Source organism: Rana temporaria, chromosome 1 (genome assembly GCF_905171775.1).
Source record: "Rana temporaria chromosome 1, aRanTem1.1, whole genome shotgun sequence".
NCBI lineage: Eukaryota > Metazoa > Chordata > Amphibia > Anura > Ranidae > Rana > Rana temporaria.
Window position 1 is genome coordinate 432,859,479 of NC_053489.1, and position 19,306 is coordinate 432,878,784.

General features: G+C 40.7%; 1 protein-coding gene across 1 annotated transcript; it reads right to left on the reverse strand.

Moving 5' to 3' along the window:
* Window positions 1-3,538: 3,538 nt before the first annotated feature.
* On the reverse strand, window positions 3,539-18,132 carry LOC120915411 (dentin sialophosphoprotein). Its single transcript, XM_040325892.1, has 6 exons — window positions 17,877-18,132; window positions 11,493-11,561; window positions 11,367-11,405; window positions 9,588-9,635; window positions 6,792-7,100; window positions 3,539-5,396 (listed from the first exon to the last, which is right to left on the reverse strand). The coding sequence occupies exons 1-6, from the start codon at window positions 17,883-17,885 to the stop codon at window positions 3,576-3,578; spliced, it is 2,295 nt and encodes a 764-aa protein (XP_040181826.1). The 5' UTR covers window positions 17,886-18,132; the 3' UTR covers window positions 3,539-3,575.
* Window positions 18,133-19,306: the final 1,174 nt, after the last annotated feature.

The window sequence follows — 19,306 nt, forward strand, 5'->3', positions numbered from 1 at the left end:
TAAAAAAATAAATAAATTGATTTAGTGAACTGTGAACAGAAAACATATGTAATGCTTATGATGTCACGCTTTTTTTTTTATCAGACTCTGCATTCTGATCCATTCACCTAAGCTTGTCTTTTATTTTGATCTTATTTTGTTTGTGGCATTTCATCTGGTGGACTTCATACCCATTGTTGTCCCCAAACTTTTTATGGTACAACTGTAACTTCTAAGGCCCCGTACACACGACCAGTTTCCTCGGCAGAATTCAGCTTCCGACCGAGTTTCTGGCTGAATTCTGCCGAGAAACCCGGCCGTGTGTACACTTTCGGCCGAGGAAGCCGACGAGGAGCTCGGCGAGGAAATAGAGAACATGTTCTCTATTTCCTCGTTGTTCTATGGGAGCTCTCGTCCCGCCGAGCTCCTCGGCGACTTCAGTGCTGAACTGGCCGAGGAACTCGATGTGTTTGGCACGTCGAGTTCCTCGGCCGTGTGTACGAGGCCTAATTCTATCACTATTGTCACCAGGTAAACCAGCCTGGGAGTTGTAACTTCGAATTTTCCACACAGCCCATTATGCTACTTTTGACCACCTTAACTCTCTCTTTTTGACCACCTTAACTCAGTCTTTCCTGCACATGTTCCATGTTTCTCCTTTAGGTGTTGAATACTTGATTGCTTGCACTCCATGTTTTGTCTTGCAATGTGATAGTCATAGGCCCCGTACACACGGCCGAGGAACTCGACGTGCCAAACACATCGAGTTCCTCGGCGTGTTCAGTCCTGGAGCCGCCGAGGAGCTCGGCGGGCCGAGTTCTCCCATAGAACAACGAGGAAATAGAGAACATGTTCTCTATTTCCTCGCCGAGGTCCTCGTCGGCTTCCTCGGCCGAAAGTGTACACACGGCCTGGTTTCTCGGCAGAATTCAGCTCTGAACCGAGTTTCTGGCTGAATTCTGCCGAGAAACTCGGTCGTGTGTACGGGGCCATAGAAATATCACAGTTGTGCAGCTCAACCCCTTAAAGTTGAGATCCTATCATTTTCTAAGGCTGGAAAGCATTAAGTACATCTGAAACAGAAACTTATGTTTTTAATTTGGGATGAAGTGGGAAAGTTTTTTTTTTTTTGTCATGTGTGTCCCATTTTGGATGTTTCATTACTACATATCAGAAAGTCTCCAAAACAAGAAAGTCACCTCTGAGATAACTAATAACCCATGGGAAGACTTAGGTCCTTGGTTCATATTCTGCTCAGGACACGATCTGCATTGAGCTTGCATGGGTTTCCTGCCACACTCCAAAGGCATGCTAGCAGGTTCATTTTCTCCTTTCCAAACTGGATTTAGTTTCTATGCATGTGAGATAGGGACCCTAGATTGTAAGCTTCTTGAAGGCAGGGACTGGTGTAATTGTATAGTATGTAAAAAGGCTTTGTTAAAGTGTTGCTAAACCCAGTACCCTACATTCACTATATCTGATCTCCCACAGTACATAGAACATGGAAATACAATTATTTTAGAAAATATAAACAGCTAAATACATTTTCTCATTAGCAGTATATAGCAGTCGTGTGACTTCTATCAGTGTCTGATTATACTGCACTGGCTGCCCTATCAGGATGCAGGACCCCTGACCATCTGTCTAGAAGTGCTGATTGGCCCTGTGCTGATCACTTGCACTCACCCAAGAAAAGAAAAAACGCTCTAGCAACACACACCATACTGAGCATGTGCAGCCTAACTCCAGTTATTCTGTCTTATCCAGGCATTTGTTTGAGACAATGCAACAAAGGGAGGATCTGTGTTTATAGGCTCAAACAGCCTTTTTACACAATGCAGAGGATTAACCCCTTATGTTCCACAGTGAGTATAACAAGCATGCTTTACTGCATATACAGAATCATTTTACTGTTGTGGGTTTAGTAACACTTTAATTGTGCCCGCTATATTAATGCCTATAATGAATAAATACAACTTCCCCTGTATTTCTGTCCAAGATACAATTCAAAATTTTGGATTTCTTATCATATTATGTCCTGGTGACAGTGGTCACTAGGACAAAGGGGGTAAACCAACCCAACAAGGACAGAAACAGCAATTAAAACCTTTCAGGGTTTATAACCCTTTTCAACTATATCTAACACCTAAAAAAAGCTTTTGGATACACATTATAATTTCTTGGTTGAATTTGGGAACATGTTAAATCTCTTGAATTAAAAATATACATCATCCCCCTTTTTTAGAATGTCTAGATAAGTATTTAAGATCTGTCTGAATAACTGCACTTTTCAATATTTATTTACAATACTAGAACTTATTGAAAAGTATTATGTAATGTTTTGCCTTTATTCTGTAAATGTACAGATTCTCATGATTGAAGATTGGTGTTGTTAATTCTTGTGAGTGGTGCCCCAGATATGCCACGTCATAAGCTACATTTTCTTGAGTAGTTCCCCAAAGTACAGCAAGTTTAGCACATCTGTGTGTACTGTGCTGTGTGTACTGTACTACTAAACTTAAAAAAAAAATTGTACATAAGCATGCTTCAAAGCTTGCAAACATACCGTATATAAACACACAAATATACCTACCCATACATTTACATGTATGCACAATTACATGTCTGTTTAGGAAACTCTTTGTGGAAAAAAAGAGACCTAGAATAAGTTGCACTACACATTACAACATTTTTATAATCTTTGTATAACCGTTTTTGCACACCCTGCAAATGTGATTAAATTAGCTGGGTTCATCTTTTGTACAATAAACCTGACTGACAGCAGAGAAAAAAAAATGGATCTTATTTACCAATGTCTCTACAGAAGGAAATTTCCCTCAGCAATCAAAATATACTCAGTTGTATTCTCTCAGTGCAGTATTCTGGAATGTTAGAAGAATCTAATTGGTTACTGTGGACATTATATGTTGTCTGAGACAATTCCACATGCAAATACTTTGATAAAGGAGGTCCATTGTCAGCCAACTGGAATGGATTGACAGATACTTGTATGCATTCATAAGTTTCTAATTGCAAAATACAACCCTTTTCGTTAGCACCATGTACTTGCTGATTGCCAATTGCTCTGCCTTTAAAATGATGCCTAAAAAAGGGTCTATTATTATTATACAGGATTTATATAGCGCCAACAGTTTGCGCAGCGCTTTAAAGAGGTGTTTGTGGTAATGGGGATGAATTTATTTCTAAATACCTAAAAACAATGCAGACAGCTTTTTTGTAATATTATCATATCTCCGATCCAATCAAAAAGTTAAAACTAGGTAGCATTTGGCCAATATTTCAAAACTCTCCAGTGTGTTGTAGGTTTTAGGAAAACAATTTGAGGTATAGTTCTAAAAAAAATTGAACTGATTTATGTTGATTTTAATTCATCCTTTCATAGGGATGACTGATGGCTTTACTTAAATTGTGATGTATTTTATAACCAGTGCCTTCACCCTATTTTAATACTCGATTGTCCAATACTTGAAGACAACCGCTACATTCACATCAGTGGACAGTTTATGTCTTCTAGTGGAAGTAGACAACTGTTTAAATGAATTGTCAGTAACTGTGAGTTTTAATTCTTCTTTATGCTAATAACCATCCTGACAGTCATTATCATTACCAATGGCTTTTCTGTTGTAAAAATCAAACATTAACCTCCTGCTATCAATTTCAGAACTTATTGATGCTTTACTGATATCTTCCTCTGACTCACTAGATTCACTTCTATGTCTTACTTCAATTGACTCATCATTACTTTCTTTGGATTGACTTTCTTGGCTGTCATCACTGTCAGATGTTGTGGTGTCTTTGCTATCCTGGTCTGAAGAGTCTGACTCATGGTCCTCTTCGGTTTCCTCTTTGGAACTACTGGTATGTTCTGCTGATTTGCTGGAAGATTTACTGTCAGACAATGTATTATTTCCTAGCACCATGGACCTTAGTTCAAAAGATTTATTGGAATTGCTGGCCTCTTTTGATTCACTGCTTCCCACTTGCTCTAATGTGGTATCAGAGTCATCCAATTTACTGTCATTTTCTGACACATCGTCAGAGTCTTCTTTGCTCTTTGTATCTTCCCTTGATTCACTTTTAGCTTCTGTTGATTCGTCATGAGTATCATCTTCCTCTGATTTACTTTTGCTTCCCTTTTCTATTGCTTGTTTATTATCTGTTTTCATTAGTAGTGTTTCTTTGGACTCACTATGGCTAAGCGCACTGATCATTTCTTTTGATTTACTAAAATTATCTTCCAAATCAGTGATATCTTCTACTGACTTAGTAACATCTTCTTTTGATTCTTTGGACTGGGTGACATCCTCATTTGAGGGACTAGATTGTTCTTCTGACAAACTAGTGCCTGCCTTTGACTGTTTATCACCTACTTTTAAATGCACATCTTCCTTTGAGTGAGTGTCCTCTGGTGAGTTGGTTTTCTCTGATGAGTGAGTATTCTCTGATGAGTTAGTGTCTTCTGGTGAGTGTGTATCTGCTGCTAAGTGAGTGTCCTTTAGTGAGTTGACATCCTCTTTTGAGTGAGTGTCCTCTGGTGATTCAATGTCTTCTGGTGAGTCAGAGTCTTCTGGCGAGTCAGGGTCTTCTGGCGAGTCAGGGTCTTCTGGCGAGTCAGGGTCTTCTGGTGAGTCAGGGTCCTCTGGTGAGTCAGGGTCCTGTGGTGAGTCATGATCTTCTGGTGAGTTAAGTTCTTCTTTTAAATCAATATCTTCATTTGAGTGGCTATCATGTATGTTTGCGTGTTCGTGTTCACTATGGAACCCTGTATCCAAGCCACCTGTTTTTTTAGAATCTCTGTTGTCTAAGCCCCCATGTTTTGCTGACACCTGCTTTTCCTCACCAAATTTGCTGTTGTGCATGTCAGAATCACCCAGACTTTTAATTTTCCTGTCCTTGCCTTTCAAACCTTTGGAATTTTTAGACGTCTTCTGCTTTCCTTTCTTCACATTCCTTGTAACTTCTTTGCTTTTTTCTAAGGAGGTACTGGTAACATCCTTTTTAATATTGAGGTCACTGTTCGAGCTTAGGAATGCATTTGAATCATCACTTTGCATGTTGTCTGCTTTGGATTCATAGCTATACTCTTGGCTGATAAAGTTATTTTGAAGTTGTTCATCCTTATTGCTTTCATCATTGTCATTACCGCAGTCTTCATTGGTCTCTTTGCTATTCCCTATTTTGATGTTTACATTATCTTCATAATCATCATCCTCGGCATCTTTACCATCATCAGTATCTATTTCAGGATCTTCATCATCATCGCTGTCATTGACTTCATCTTCATCATCCTTATATTTATTTTCAAAATCAGTGTTGTCCCCAGGTTCACCTGCTTTACTGAGGTCATGTTCTAACTGACTCCCCTCACTTGAAGGTTTGTTGTCCTCTGAAACATCCTGTACAATAAAAGAACAATGTCATATTCCATCACAAAACAAATTTACAAAACTTTTATAAGTAGTTTAGTAAACTTTGAGGAAGAATCAGTATTACCCGCATTTGAACATTGTAGAAAAGCACATTGGGCCAGATTCACAAAGGGGATACGACGGCGTATCTGCTGATACGCCGTCGTATCTCTGTTTCTATCTATGCGACTGATTCATAGAATCAGTTACGCATAGATATCCATAAGATCCGACAGGTGTAATTGTTTTACACGGTCGGATCTTAGGATGTAGTACCGCGGCCGCCGCTGGGGGGAGTTTGCGTCGTAAACCAGCATCGGGTATGCAAATTAGGAGTTACGGCGATCCACAACGGATTTTTGCGTTCGCTACGTCGCCGCTAGTCTAGTTTCCCGTCGCAAATTTAGTCGTCGTTTTGGGTGCCCTAACTTTAGTGAGCAATTATATTGCTGTCTAAAGTATGGGCGTCGTTCCCGTGTCGAAATTAAAAATGTATCGTCGTTTGCGTAACACGTCCGGGAATACGGAAGTACGCTACGCGCGTCGCCGTTCGAAAGAATGATGTCACGGCACGCAAAGCACGACGGGAATTGCGAAACGGAGCATGCGCAGTAGGCCTGGCGCGGGAGCGCGCCTAATTTAAATGGCACACGCCCATTTGAATTGGCCCACCTTGTGCCGGAGGCCGCGGGCGTAGTTTTCATCGCAAGTGCTTTGTGAATCTACGATACGTTACGCCGCCGCGATTCTACGTGAATCTGGCCCATTATTCTTACACTGTGAACAGGTTGCATTGTTTTTTTTTCTACAGAAGATTTGGAAACAAAGTATATGATGAGGAACACTCTTTCAGTACAATTTGTTGTTTGAATTCTTTAGTAAGCTCTTCAGATAATTCTTAGAGCAGACCTTAACACCCCAAAGAGAGTTAGTTTTGCTTTTACCCCCCTCTTTTTTCTATTCAATTTTTTCCCTTTTTTAAATGTCTATTTTAGTTGCCTTTTCACCACTATATGCCAGAATGAAGTGTTACCTGGTCCTGCAGTCTTCTGTGATATTTATATGACATCTCCCAGGAGGTTGCATGATCAGCACACAGAGCAGACAGGGGGGCGGTCTGGAGGGCAGGTCTGGTGCATCACCAGAGCTGGCTGCCTGCACCCAAAGAAGCAACCAGATGAAGAGGACCAAGGTGGGGGCGTGGGTCCTGCTGTGTCATGCCAGAACAGCAGATTGTAGTAGGACAATGCTGGATTGATTGTGTGGGTGAGTTTGTGCTTTGCAGTGAACTACAGCACTACAGGTAAGTGGGAAAAAAATAGGGGGGGGGTGGGGCATTTGAGTACTTGCTTTAAAATATGGCTCACAAAAGCATAGACTTACAGTTGTGATAGTGTCTAGTGTGTCTTCAAGGCTGCTAGATTCATCATCCTCATCATCAGCATCTCCTCCATCAACATAGTCAGTGGATTCTTTCTCCTTATCGTCTTCCTGGCTGCTCTGTAATTCACCAGAATGAGTAGGTTTAACGTCTTCTTGGTTACCTCCGTCACTGATGCCTGTCAGCTGCTCCTCAATGTCAATGCTGTCAATAGGAGCTGAAATATAATCTTGGTCTACAGTGCCTTCATGTAGTCCACCACTAATTTCATCTGTTTGTTGATCAACAGCTGTTTCCTCACTTGAGTCATACTAAATGATTTATTAAAATATAAAAAAAGAATAGCTGTAAGCAAAATATTCATCAGCTTGAAATACATACATGACATCAATACAAAGTGCATCTTTCTCCCATATGCAAAAGCATGATTATTTTAACCCAGATTTCCGTGTATAACATTTTGAAAAACAATATGACAACAAACTTAATTCCTGGTGATCTCACATCTGTGATAACAGGTACCTACTATAGAGAAGGAAATGATATGGTGGCACTGGCAAGGCAAGATTTATTTGTATTAATTTTAAAATATTCCTAACTAAGCCTCTGCTTATTTTCACTGCTCAAAAGAAAAGAAATGACCCAATCATCCAAAATAATGTGCTGAATTATAGCACCGCCCATGTAAAAATATCTTGGGATATTCATTCATAGCACTGAAGCTTGCCACATGTTACAATCAGATTTTACAATTTCCTTCAGATTCACCAACAGCTATGTAGTGTGACAGCCTACTTGATTAGATATAAATATAATTTGTTGTATAACTGAAGTCCCATATCACATACTGTAGTTGTTGGTAAATAGCAGAGATATAAATACATATTTTAAATTCATATTGCAATGTGCAATATGTATGTTCAGTTTAGATACAAAAATGAAAGACTAGGTAGTATTTTTCTAATTATAATTTTTTTTACCCTACATACACAATTTTACTAGTGCACAGGGGAGGACGTGGCAACTAACCCAATCAAATGTGCTTTGGGAGGGGGTGTTCTTTTCTGGGCACCCCTCTTGAAACTCACTACTCTAAAATTGAAGGACACAACGGCTAGAATCTACATGGATGAGGTCCACAATGACATATTTTTTTCCTTGCCACACCTACGCAGTAGACTCCTAGAGACTTCTATAGAGTCATCTCTTGTTACAGGAACTGCTTGGGAGACCTTTCCCAGAGATGTCTTTATGGTTCCACTGCTCAGGCAAGGCAAGGCAAATTGAGATTTTTAAACATATACTTTAAAGTTATATATAGTAGTCACATTTTGTACAGAAAAAAAAAAAAAGTTCAGCATGGGTTTCTTAATATCTCTATGGGCAGTAGTTGTCTAATCTAGTGAAATATGCCTCTAGGGCAGGGCAGGGCATGGCAGGGGGATTAATTTAAATCAGGGGGCAGGGAGAAAAGGATAACCTGACTTTCTATGAAAGTACATTAATCCTTTAACTAGGCAAGATCATTTCTGTGTAACCACTCAAAATTTGCTTTTGTTTTTAAGAAGTTTTATGAATATGCAGATAGCCAATTGTATATAAACAATTCCTGCATACAGAGTGGCCTCATAAGAGGGGTGCCACCAGCAATTAACTACCTTAGGCTAGGCTCACACTTATACGGTCGCAGGAATGCGTGCAAACCGCTAGTGTTCCCTCACCCAGATTAGCAAAGTAATGTGTTTCCTAGTCCCTAACAAGCTCATACTTCGGTTAAAGGGTAACTCCACTTTCGTGGGGGAAAAAAATTGCAAATAAATGTAGCGGCCTGCTTCTGTTGTGCTGGCACTATTTTAAATTTAGGGGAAAGTCTGAAGCCTCGTACACACGGCCGAGGAACTCGACGTGCCAAACACATCGAGTTCCTCGGCCAGTTCAGCCCTGAAGCCGCCGAGGAGCTCGGCGGGACGAGAGCTCCCATTGAACAACGAGGAAATAGAGAACATGTTCTCTATTTCCTCGCCGAGCTCCTCGTCGGCTTCCTCGGCCGAAAGTGTACACACGGCCGGGTTTCTCGGCAGAATTCAGCCAGAAACTCGGTCGGAAGCTGAATTCTGCCAAGGAAACTGGTCGTGTGTACGGGGCCTGAGAGTTAGTTGACTCAGACGTGTATGATTTTGGGCAAATTTGGCTTCTGTTCCAGCCATGGCTGTGCTGTGACTGACCACTATTGTTTGCCTGGGGTGTAGTTGTTACTCCAGGCCTAGGGTGGCAGCAGCTAGGTCAAGGTGATTTGAGTATTTTTCCTCGGCAGCCAATTAGTGGGGGTTGATCGTCCCGCTGTGCATGTTGGGGAGGGGTACTTAAGGGACAGACGTCACAGGTCTGGGGTCGTCGCCGATCCTGGGTCTGTCGTCCCACCACCCCGTGTGTGCCCTCCACTCCTATTAGACCCATTTTTACAGAGGCACAGAAGAACAAACAGTGATTTCTTCATAATAACAAAAGGTAGGACTCTGCAACAAAGGTTGTTATAACCCTTGCAATGTATATAGATCACAGTTTTTTTTCTCAACAAAAGTGGAGTTACAATTTAAGTGTTCATGAATGTGTAGCAGAATGAAGATGTCTTGATTCTTAAAACTGTATGTCAATAAATTATAAATGTCCACTTTATTATGATGATGTACATAATACCACCTCCTTAAACATTATTGGTTCCGGTCATGTGAAAATTAAATATTCTTTATTGTGTACTGTTATATGTAAGTATTTAAAAATCTTAAATTGTTACCTACCTGCTGTTCTGAGCTCCTTAAGCTGGATTCTGAAGATCTACTGTTATCCTGTATAAATTAGAAAATAGTATGTGATAATTGAATATTAACCCTACATGCTTTTAAATAAGATGTACAATTAATACTTCCCCAGATGTCTTCTTTGCCAATGACTCCAGTGCTGGGAGACCCAGACAAAAGAGAATAATCATCTTAATAGCCTAATGGATAGGGGCAAATTTAGTACTCTGCGCCCCAGGCCCACCCTTTTTTTAAGCCTATTACAGCCTCATACTCTAATCATGTGCTTCCAAAAACAAAAACATTGAAATCCATGCGTCCGGTGCCCTGCATGTAGATTAGGGGCCAGACGCATGGATTAGGGGGTTGTTCCCCCTGCGTATTCACAGCATCTCCCCGCAGGGATGTAGTCCCAAGGGAGGGGGGGAGCACGCTGACTAACCCCCAGCCAGAACGGCTCGGATGACGGGGGCAAGCTTACTGAGGAGGAACAGAAAGTGAGAAATTCAGACAAAGAAAAAAAAACATTTAGAAGGGAAATCGAAGGAAAAGGTAAGTGAACCAACAATGCACTAGCTTAAAGGAACCTATTTAGAAAATAAAAAATGATCCTTTACAACCCCTTTAAGTTATGGCTAAGTTTGTTAAAGTACAACAAATGTAAAGATTGTACTATTTGTATATTTGTCCCATAATACTAATTTTCTAGCTATCGCACACCATTTTCTTCTGTACACTACACAAAAAAAGGGTGAAGCTTGTAGTGTGTGCAAAGGTTAGGCACTACCCTCTGCGTAGAGGGTTCTTTATGGTAAGAGCAGTAAGAATGTGGAATTCTCTTTCACAAGCAGTGGTTTCAGCAGGGAGCATAGATAATTTAAAAAAACTATTAGATAGGCATCTAAACGACCATAACATACAGCTATATGTAACCACTTGACACAAAAGGGTTACCAAAACTGGAGTGAAAAGTCTTGTGCAGCTGTGCTTGATAGCCAATCACCTTCTAACTTCAGCTTATTCAATTAAAGTGATATTAAGGTTTGGCTTTTTTATTTAAAAAACAAACATTTCATACTTACTTGCTCGGATCCGCGTCTTCTCAGGTCCCACGTCAACACTCATGACCCCTCCCTCCTGCTGAGTTCCCCCACAGCAAACAGCTTGCTATGGGGGCGCCTGACCTAAGTCTCGGTGTGTCCATTCGGTCTCCAGATTGACTCACTGGCTGTGATTGACAGCAGCAGGAGCCGATGGCTCCCACTGCTGCCAAAAGCCAGTCAGGAGTGCGAATCCCCAGAGAGGCAAGGCTCTCCTGGACATTGCTGGGTCGGGAGGGGGCTCAGGTAAGTATGGGGGGGGGGGGCATGAGGAATGCATGAAGGTAAAAGCCTTGTGCCTTTACAACCACTTTAGACTTTGACAAAAACAACTGGAAGCTGATAGGTGCTATGCAGAGATGCACCATATTTTGCACTCTTCAGCTTTAGTAAACAAACCCCAAAGGGTGGCACTCATACAAAAAGCTTCATCATTTAGGCGTGCCAAGGGCAGGGCAGTGTCTGAATACTGTCCAGCACATAATCCCACACATAATCGTTATTGTCAATTAAGGCTAGCATGTTAAGGAAATCAGCAGTCAAAAGTGATAGGTAAATTCAAACTGCCACTGGCACCAGCAAGGGATAAGAGCTTGGAAATAAAGAAAAAGCTAATTTATTTCATAACCATAAATAGATCCCTATAGAGAATTCTGTAGTCCTGTAAATGGCAACTTACCGCAACATGTTGTGAGCTGTCAGAATGAGAGTCAGGAACCTGTACAGAAATATTTGGGTTAAATATAATTTGTGCAGAAAGATTACAGATATAATTATATACATTGTATTTATAAATTCAACTTACTGGGTAGCCCAGGACCAGGCTAATGAAGCAAATACATACAATGGTTTTCTTCATTGATATGTGACGTGCCTGAAAGGAAATGAAATACAACTTTTCAGCTTATGTTGTGATAGCATGTGTATTTTTTTTTTTGCATTATTTTAGAATTTAAATATGTTTTATTTTAATTACTAGTACAAATGAGAAGATCCAGCCTGTGGACCCAGCCATTGACTTTGATGTTTTACATAGGTGGCTATGCATACTCATGGCTTTAATTCCAATTTGCAATGCTTTTGGTTTTGAAAACAACATTGCTTACAAAAAGTGAGAAGCAGTTGCACAATAACCACACACTGCCAAATTTGGACAACTAGAGTAATTTTCTTTACTATTTGACCAAAGGAGGAGATGGTAGGGGTTATTTACTAAAGCTGGAGAGTGCAAAATCTAGTGCAGCTCTGCAGAGAAACAAATCAACTTCCAGGTTTTATTGACAAAACTTTTTTGAACAAGCTGAAGTTAGAAGCTGATTAGCTACCATACCAGATTCTGAGTGCTCCAGATTTAGTAAATCTACCCCATATGACTAATGTGAGGTGCACAGGCTTGGGGTACAAAACTGCCCAACCTGTTCTCCAACAAGCAAGAACGCACCAGTTTTTTGTAACACCCTACTCAGAATGCTGTTTTGCTATCATCTGCTAAACTGGTGTAAATAGGAACAGCCGGCTGTGTAATTCTTTAACCACTTGCTTACTGGGCACATAAACCCCCTTCGTTCCCAGGCGAAATCTCAGCGTCCGGCACTGCGTCGCTTTAACTGACAATTGCGCGGTCGTGCGACGTGGCTCCCAAACAAAATTGGCGTCCTTTTTTCCCCACAAATAGAGCTTTCTTTTGGTGGTATTTGATCACCTCTGCGGTTTTTATTTTTTGCGCTATAAACAAAAAAAGAGCAACAATTTAAAAAAAATATATTTTTTTTTAACTTGTTGCTATAATAAATATCCCAATTTTTTTTAAAAAAACTATTTTTTTTCTCAGTTAAGGCCGATACGTATTTTTCGATGTATTTTTGTAAAAAAAAAAAAAAAATCACAATAAGCGACTGGTTTGCGCAAAAGTTATAGCGCCTACAAAATGGGGAACAGAATTATGATTTTTTTTATTATTTTTTTTTTTTACTAGTAATGGCGGCGATCTGCGATTTTTATTGGGACTGGGATATTGCGGCGGACGTATCGGACACTTTTGACACAAATTTGGCGCCATTCACATTTATACGGCGATCAGTGCTATAAAAATGCACTAATTACTGTATAAATGTGACTGGCAGTGAAGGGGTTAACACTAGGGGGTGAGGAAGGGGTTAACTGTGTAGCCTGGGTGTGTTATAACTGTGTGGGGGGAGGGGGGTGACTGGGGGAGGGGACCGATGCTGTGTCTCTATGTACAAGAGACACAGATCGGTCTCCTCTCCTCTGACAGCACGTGGAGCTCTGTGTTTACACACAGAGCTCCACGTTCCTGCTGTCACCTACCGTGTCACCGACGATCGCGTGTACCCGGCAGACATCGCGGCCGCCAGGTACACGCATCGGGTCTTCGGCGATGCGTCGGGACAGTTTTTACCCGCCGCGCGCCACCCAGTGGCGCGCGCGGGTAATGCACATTAAGGCCGTTTTTAAACGGCCACTTGGCACTTGAGAGCCGCGCTGCGGACGTATTTCGTCTATAGCGCGGATCTCAAGTGGTTAATTGCATGCATTGCTGTGGCTAGCAATCAAACATAGAGAACATTCAATCTGAGATAAACGTGTAACTCTAGGCTAAAAGTTTGTTTTAATTTTTTTTGGTGGAGCTGATAGAGCTGGGAAGGGTTTGTCCAACCTTTTTTAGCCATTTCTCTAGAGTTTGCAAGGAGTTTCTTGAGCAATTTTTGCCCTTAGGCCTCGTACACACGACTTTTTTCCGCCGAGGAAACCGGTCGTGTGTACACTTTTCGACGAGGAAACTGTCGAGGATCTCGTCGAGCCAAAAAGAGAGCATGTCTTCTTTTTCCTCGACGGGAATGGGGAAATTTGGCTCGCCGAGATCCTCAACATCCTAACAAGGAACTCGACGAGCAAAACGATGTGTTTCGCCCGTCGAGTTTCTCGTCTTGTGTACGAGGCTTCAGATAAGGAAACACTGAGACTAATGATAATTTTAGCCATCTGTAAGAGAGACATTTTTACCACTGAGCATCAATGTACAGAGCATTATTTTCACTGGCCACTAATGTAAGGGATTTTTATTGTCAGTGACCACCATCGTAAGATGTATTCTTCCCCCTGACCACCATTGTAATAGGGATTTTCTTCTCTTGACAACCAGTGTAAGGGGGCCCTTCTGCAATGACCATCAATTTAAAATGGTCCATCTAAAGATGAACACCAATAGGGATAAGCTTTAAATTATGGCCAAATCCATGTTTGGTCTGAATTGTGCCTGTTTAGAATTAGTTGAATGGTTGAACTAAATGGGGCATTCGGCCATTAACTGAACCCCAAACATCCAGCTGCATGGAAAAATCATATTTTGTATCCGTTGTACTACTACCTCTATTAAATATGGCAGCTTCCTCAGACCCCTTGGTTGTTAGGGTGTCAGCATCTGCCAGCATCCTAACAACCATGACTCATACCCCCTCCCACTGAATGTAAACAAAGGGCAGGGATGGATGGCTAACATTTGGTCAATGACCTCGGCCATATAAGGTGGATGGATACAAAGGTCACTAGACCAGAGGTTGAATCTCCCCAGTGAACATAGACATCAGGAAAAACCTGACAGTTATAGCTCTTCCTAAAGTCTATACAAAACTTAAAAAATGTTTTGTCTAGCGGTATACTTTATTATATTTTATAAAACAAGACAATATCACCAGCATGACCTACAAGAGTTTTGGACGGGCATTTTTATAATAAAATAAAATATATTTTTGAAGGGAGTGCATACAAATTTATTAAATTTTCCCTCTATAAGAAAAGGAAAACCTTTACATCATGAATTTCATATATCATGATAAATTTAAATGATATGAATGAGGAAACTTTGGCTTTATCTGTAATGCATGTGGGTAAGTATAATGCGGTATGCCACCATAGTGCAACAAAGTAGAAGTTTACCAGCGGTATACTGTATTTGGATTCATCACACAATGTTCTTAATACCAGTACTATTTTAACTGCGTGTGACTTTAAAAATTACACGTTTTCTTTGAAAGCATGGAGGTTTCCATCACCACTTAGCATGTAACGTGCTTTTAAAATAAGAACCTAGTTGTTAAGTGTTCTGAGAAATTGGCTTTTATTTTTTTCTCTCTCTTTGTTGCAGCCAGCTAATTGTTTGCGTGCTGTAATTTGTGGTTTAGGCTGCATTCTTTTCTTAGTGCTGTTTATGTTTACTATATTTAATCGAGACAACGGCAGCAACCACTGTCACGAGTCGTTTTGTTACTGAAAACATAATAATCATCTAAGAAGAAAGGCAAAGATTTAAACAGCAGTTTAACACTAAGAAAAGTCATATAGGAGCTGCGGTGGCTCAACGCGATTGGCACTGCGCTGACAAGCCATTCACCTCTGCAGCTAGGGGTTCGGATCCCGGTCTCGGCTACATGTGAATTGAGTTTGGTGGTCTCAGCCCGGCTCCTGGTGGGTGTGCTATGCGAGGTAAGCCTGCGCTTAGTACGCCCACCCCCTCCCACAAAAAAACACCACACTTACACGCACTCGAAATTGTGTTAACATGCATGCACTTTGACCACGCGGTCTCTAAAAAGAGAGGCAAAGGACTAACGGGGCTGGTTGAGCCGGCTAAATCCTCTCACTCCCTTATAGGGAGTCCCTCTGCCCCGTTGGGCTTCAAAGCGTGTGGGAGGACCCCCTCACACACCTGCCATTGCCACCCGGGGCATGGAGAAAGGTGGCAGATTGCCTCTGGGGGAGGCCTGCCTACTCCCAACTCCTGCAGTCCGGCTCCTCTCTCGAGTACACGCACAAAATACACTTTAAAAAAAAGAAAAAAAAGAAAAGTCATATAGATGCATTAGACAGATATTTTCCTTTTGAAATGAATGCAGTAGAGAGAGGAGTCAGTCATGAGGCTTTGAAAGGCCTTATGTGCATTCTCTTCTCCTGGTCTTTTCTTACACTCTCCAATTATTTAATGGCACTCCATTGACTTCAGAGTTCCAAAACTGAGTGCTAAGCACATCTATAAAGTATATTGCTGTGCTTTGTAAATGTGCGATCATTTTTTTTAAGTAGTGGTATGGCCGATGCAAAATACGAATGAAAGGCTTCTAAGTTTGTTAAAGCAGTGTGTTTCATAGTCTTTTTTTTTCATATGCTATACCCTTTTTTCATTCCATTTTACATCTCATTGCTGCTGATCTCCTGCAGCCTCTTTCAGACAGTTCCTGTCTATATATAAAAAAAAAAATGGGGCCCACACATTCGTCCATCGGACAGCTTTCTTCAGACGAACCGGTCATGTGTACAGGGCATAAGTGTTTTTAACTTAACGGATTCTCTGCATTAAGGTTAAAAGCTCCCCACTACTTGTTCTCCCCCCAATTCAATGCTGTTGGTGGAGTCCAGAAGAGAAGTTAAGGGAACGCTTTCGAAAATGCATAGAGAAGTTAAGCATAATGTCTTTGTTTATTTTAGTCCCTAAAAATAGCCTTTACAATCACTTTAATGTGATTAAGGTCTTTTTCACATATGGTTTTCCAATTGGGTCCATCTGTCAGTTTTTCAGTAGGACTTGATCAGAAGCTTCATGCAGGTTTATGAGCAGGCGGAAGTAAACTGAATTGTGTTCACTTACATCTGCCTACCTCCAAGTCCATCCAGGCCCTTGTTTGGTTTTCCAGACCTAAACATGACAGATCAGAGGTAGCCTGATGTAAAAGGACACAAAACTGTGTATATTCGGTTGCCCATAGAGCCGCCATGTGACAAGCATTCAATCAAACAGTGACATGATCAGCTTTGGAACTATTGTATATAACCTTTTTTCTTGCATATAATATTGTAAGTTACCTCAAATGAAAAGTATTTAAATAGTGCTCCAATGCAACACAATCACTAAAGAGTATTAGATCTTTGTATATTGAGAGCATTCTGTAGCTGTATCCACAGTTTCACTTAAGTGCATTCAGTACACGCAGCTGCATCTACAGTTTCACTTGAGTGCATTCTGCATACATATCTGTACCTATAGGTCCCCATCAGGACATTCTGTAAACACAGCTGTAGCCACAGGTTCCAATGAGCACATTATGTACACACAAATGTATTGATGTATCTACAGGTCACCATGAATGCCTTCTGTATACACAGTTCTGCCTACAAGTCCCCATATGTGCATTATGCATACATAGCTGTATTGGTAAGTCCCAGTGAGTGTATTCTGTACACACAACTATATCTACAGGTCCCCATGAGCACATTATGTACAAACAGCTGTATCTACAGGTCCTGATGACTGCATTCTGTACATACAGCTGTATTCCATAGGTCCCCATGAGCACATTCTGTATACACAACTGTATCTACAGGTCCTGATGAGCGCATTCTGTACACACAGCTGTATCTACAGGTCCCCATGAGCACATTCTGTACACACAGCTGTATCCTACAGGTCATCATGAGCACATTCTGCACACACAGCTGTATCTACAGGTCTCCGTGAGCACATTCTGTACACACAGCCTTTATCTACAGGTTCTGATGAGTGCATTCTGTACACACAGCTGTATCCTACAGGTCCCGTGAGCACATTCTGTACACAGAGCTGTATCTACAGGTTCCCATGAGTACATTCTGCACACAGAGCTGTATCTACAGGTTCCCATGAGTACATTCTGTACACAGAGCTGTATCTACAGGTTCCCATGAACACATTCTGTACATACAGCTGTATCCACAGGTTCCGATGTGTGTATTCTGTACACAGCTGTATTACGACAGGTCCCCATGAGCACATTCTGTAAACACAGCTGTATCTACAGGTTCCCATGAGCACATTCTGTACACACAATTGTATCTACAGGTCCCCATGAGTGCATTCTGTAAACTCAGCTGTAAATGTAATGCTATGTGACAAAGAGCATCATTTTAACATCTTCAGTGGACAAAAACATATAACTCCAAAAAGCTATAAAAGCAAAAGGAAGCAACATTTGTAATAAGTAATAGCCACAGTTATGATTAATTAAGTGTATTGTCATAAAATATAAAATGCATTGTTAAATCTCTATTTCTATTAAGATTTGTATAAAAGTTTTCTATAACATGTATCTATTGAGAAAAACCTGATTGTTAGGCAAATATATTTAACATAAATGATTACCTGGGCCATTTATCCCAATACTTGTTGCTCCACAGTCTGCTGTGTGATCTGGATATTTTTTCTTGCTATTGTGAATACATCCTATTCTGAAAGTAGTGAATTTAAACAGTATACAGCAAACATTTCATCCAATCATCTATAAGGAAGCCTTGTGTGACGCCACAAGGTGTCTCCACTATTACACCCACACTTCCACCAGTTTAAGAGGTGAACATCCGCTTTCAAACTTGTGGTTTTCAAATAACTGTTCTAGCTTCCACTTAATTAGATGACCAGTCTGAGCTTTATTTGGAGGATTGCTTCTGTCTGACTGTCCACATTCCGTATGTTAGAGAAAACACTGCAGACCCACGCATAAGTTCTGTCACACACAAAACACACGTCACAGCTATTTCCTGCTCAATGCATAGCACAGGTCAACTCAGGATAATAAATCACTATCCTGTTTTACATAAAATATAGATGTGTATAAAGAAGCATGGTTAATACAAAACCATACATAAACAAAATTTATAGAAAACTTGTCTATGAAAAACATGCAGGGCGCCATTGCTGATGTTTTCTTTTGAGAAAGTATGGTTTTCTTGTCTATGTTGCTCTGTTTCTGGTTGCTGGATTCATTACTTTCAGTCACTAACCTGCAGCAAATACACAGATTAGGAGTTCTATATTTACTTACTGCATGCTTGGTTCACGTCATTGACTCTGCTGAAGCCGTAGGCTGGCAGGCAATTGAGAATTTTCAGAGGGGTCAGTAGCGAAAACTATGAAATTTCTCTTGGTAAATTTTCCTTTCACATTTTTAAAATTATATATTACTATAACTATATAAATATAAATACTATAACAACCACTTTTACTATAATAATAAAAATAAAAACTACAGCAATAGCACAAGGAAAATTTTCATTCTGGTCCCATCAGATAATTTGGCTCTCAAAAGCTGTATACTAACCATCAGATCATTGTACAATCACTCCGAAAGTGTTATTTTTCGTACTTTTTTGAATGTGTGTACAGGCCTTTAGTGGTGTTACCCATGGGTAGTCAATTCATGCCCAGTCTAACACGCACAGCATGCTCTCCCTATTTGTACACACTTTCCATTTGGTGAATTATCACAGCAGTGTTGCATTGTGGGCAGCGTAGTCTTAGATGGACATTAGGTAATATACAAATACCTTTAAGTTAATTTACAGCTTATACTTTTGAAGCAATACAGCAACATGTATTTTTTCCTAAACGGTTCGAGCTGAGCAAAAGTTCAGCCCGAACATCGCCTGTTCACCCTATCAGGCCAAGTGCCCCACAGTGCACTGCGTGCTTCACAGTGCATTCTAGGGCCCTAATTGAATGAAGCCTTGCATCTGATCCCTGATCAGGTACAAGGCTTTGCCAATTAGGGCACAGAGCACTGTCAGAGCCCTGAT

Excerpts from the sequence above, each read along its gene's own strand:
- LOC120915411 (XM_040325892.1), bottom strand. Across the intron at positions 11,406-11,492 it reads GCCTGGTCCTGGGCTACCCA|GTTCCTGACTCTCATTCTGA; the intron begins GTAAGTTGAATT and ends ATTTCTGTACAG. Across the intron at positions 5,397-6,791 it reads CACTAGACACTATCACAACT|GATGTTTCAGAGGACAACAA; the intron begins GTAAGTCTATGC and ends TTTATTGTACAG.